The sequence below is a fragment of the Triplophysa rosa genome, linkage group LG6, assembly GCF_024868665.1.
Source record: "Triplophysa rosa linkage group LG6, Trosa_1v2, whole genome shotgun sequence".
In the NCBI taxonomy this organism is placed as follows: Eukaryota; Metazoa; Chordata; class Actinopteri; order Cypriniformes; family Nemacheilidae; genus Triplophysa; species Triplophysa rosa.
In genome coordinates this window covers 5,651,187-5,654,018 of record NC_079895.1, presented here as the reverse complement: position 1 = coordinate 5,654,018, position 2,832 = coordinate 5,651,187, and the positions used below count along the sequence as shown (strand labels likewise).

Sequence of the window (2,832 nt, the reverse complement as noted above, 5' to 3'; positions counted from 1 at the left end):
AAGGTTTATTGTTGCCAGCTCAGCCAATCGTTGAATCCGACGACACAATAGAGTGGCCAAAGTTGCGGTATAAAAGGCCTAGCCGAATTTAAGCATGACATCTACTTGTCTAGTGCGTGGTGAGGCACATTTCCACAGCAAATCAAACATCGCAAACATCCTTTACCACGCCTTGGAACATGCATTTTACGCAGGTTTTAATTTCTCTAAGCGTATTAATTGCATGCGGTCCAGTAGGTCAGGGAGACATAACGGCGCACCAGCAGCCCTCCACCGCCACGGAGGAAAGCGAGCAATGTTCCACATGTGAGTTCAGGCAACACAGCAAGCTGATGAGACTGCATGCCATCAAGTCACAAATCCTGAGTAAACTTCGACTCAAGCAGGCTCCAAACATCAGCCGGGATGTGGTCAAACAGCTGTTACCCAAAGCGCCGCCTTTGCAACAACTTCTGGATCAGTACGGTGTGCTGGGGGATGACAGTAAGGATGGAGCTATGGAAGAGGATGACGAACAAGCCACTACAGAGACCGTCATGACCATGGCTGCAGAGCGTAAGACATTTCCGAAATCCATTCATGTAGTTGCATTCTTTTAACAGTGGACGATGTATCCACGGTAGATACCTGGAGAGCGCCTTTACGCAGCCTTTCCGCGCAAGTGCGCTCTCGAGACAGCCGCGTAAAACTCACATTTCTCACCGGTGCGTTTCGTTTTTGTTTTATTATTAAAGTGTTCTGGCACCCTGACTTGATAAACTGCGATTTTGCGATGAACATAGACGCGTAACAAAAGCGCGTCAACCACAAGAAATTGTTTTTTTCAAATACATATGCATTTGTTCATTATTAATATATGTGAAAACAAGCTGCAGTGCATAATTGTAGATAGAAGATCTCATATTGTTATTATTTATTCTTTTCAATATGCAATTACGCCGCTTTTGTGATTCGTGGGCGTAGTTAACATGAATATTTTTAAACTTGAAATTGACGTTTCACAGTGTGAATAATCCATCAATATCATGGAGCGTCTAATAAAACCATCATTGCAGATCTGCAGGATCGCGTGTCGTCGTCTTTCACTAATGTACTGTCTCTTTATTTCCAGCTGACCCCATCGTTCAAGTAGATCACAAGCCGAAGTGTTGTTTCTTCTCCTTTAACCCGAAGATCCAGGCGAGCCGGATCGTGCGGGCGCAGCTCTGGGTTCATTTGAGACCGGCGGAGGAGGCGACCACCGTTTTCTTACAGATATCACGGCTGATGCCCGTGACGGACGGAGGCAGACACATACGAATACGATCTCTGAAGATCGACGTGAACGCGGGGATCACGTCTTGGCAGAGTATAGACGTGAAGCAGGTGCTCACGGTGTGGTTAAGACAACCGGAGACCAACTGGGGAATAGAGATAAACGCGTACGACGCGAAAGGAAACGACTTGGCCGTCACCTCCGCGGAGGCTGGAGAAGATGGACTGGTAAGTTTGTTACTGATGGATGTTTAAAAAAATGCTTTTATGTATTGACAGATATAACGGCAAATTCGATCATTCGTTTAATTGTTGATTTTTAAAAATGCTATTATTTCAGTATTTTTGCGCATTAAGGTTAACGTTAAGAGACACCGTGACACCCTTACAAGTAAAGGTTTCTGAAGGTTCTTTGTCACACTGTATGGTTGCTTTAAATCCACAGAAGCTTTCTGATGTCAAAAGGTTCTTTATAGTGTAAGAAAATGTCATAAAAGCTAAGAAAGAAAATAACCTTTGGAAGGTTCTTTGGGGAATCCAAAATGGTTCTTCTATGGCATTGCTGTGAAAGCCCCTTTCTTTTTAACACTGTGGGGCTTGGCTTTCAAAAATATTATCTCTGTGTGTGTGTGTTCAGGTGCAGTCCTAATAATTACTGTTTCAAGGTCAGTAGCAAGTGTACAGCACTATGCTGAAACCCTGGCTCTTTGGTTTCTTTCACTCACAGCTCCCCTTTATGGAGGTCAAAATATCAGAGGGCCCCAAGCGAATCCGCCGGGACTCCGGACTGGACTGCGACGAGAATTCGTCCGAGTCTCGATGCTGCAGGTACCCCCTCACGGTGGACTTTGAGGACTTTGGCTGGGACTGGATTATTGCTCCGAAACGTTACAAGGCGAATTACTGTTCGGGAGAATGCGACTACATGCACCTGCAGAAGTATCCCCACACCCACCTGGTGAACAAGGCCAACCCGCGAGGCACCGCCGGACCCTGCTGTACCCCCACCAAGATGTCTCCCATCAACATGCTTTACTTCAACGGCAAGGAGCAGATTATCTACGGCAAGATCCCCTCCATGGTAGTAGACCGCTGCGGCTGCTCGTGAACCAATGTCCGGACGGGACTCGATCCGCCTCAAAGACCCGGACATCCAACAACACCACCCGCCATCCAATATCAGTGCTTTCCGCAAGACACTGTGCAATAGAAGGACGCTCCCTCACTCTCTGGGCACTGCTTCATTTTCATCATTTTCGTCTAAATCAGTATCTCTGCCACAGGAGTCAAACGGATGTTTTAAAGGAAAGCCGTACAGGCTAGACTTGGGAATGGACACTATTGCAATCCGAACCACCTCTGCTCTATTTCATGTTACTGTTTTCTCCTTTTAAAATCCTCTCTTTAGTGCATAAAGGATACACGAAACGCGTTCATTTTAGATCTTTGCTGTTACAGCTGTGTTACACAACCGGTGAGCTTGTTTAAGAGACGAGTATCCAAGTGAAACAGAAGGGGAACTCAAGGACACTGAACAGAGTTTGAAAAAAATGCCTGGTAATGCGAAGCAAACTTCCA

General features: G+C 45.9%; 1 protein-coding gene across 1 annotated transcript; it reads left to right on the top strand.

Moving 5' to 3' along the window:
• mstnb (myostatin b) lies at positions 1-2,832 on the top strand. The gene is made up of 3 exons (XM_057335938.1): positions 1-555; positions 1,112-1,482; positions 1,982-2,832. Exons 1-3 carry the CDS (start codon positions 180-182, stop codon positions 2,360-2,362), a joined length of 1,128 nt encoding a protein of 375 aa, XP_057191921.1. The 5' UTR covers positions 1-179; the 3' UTR covers positions 2,363-2,832.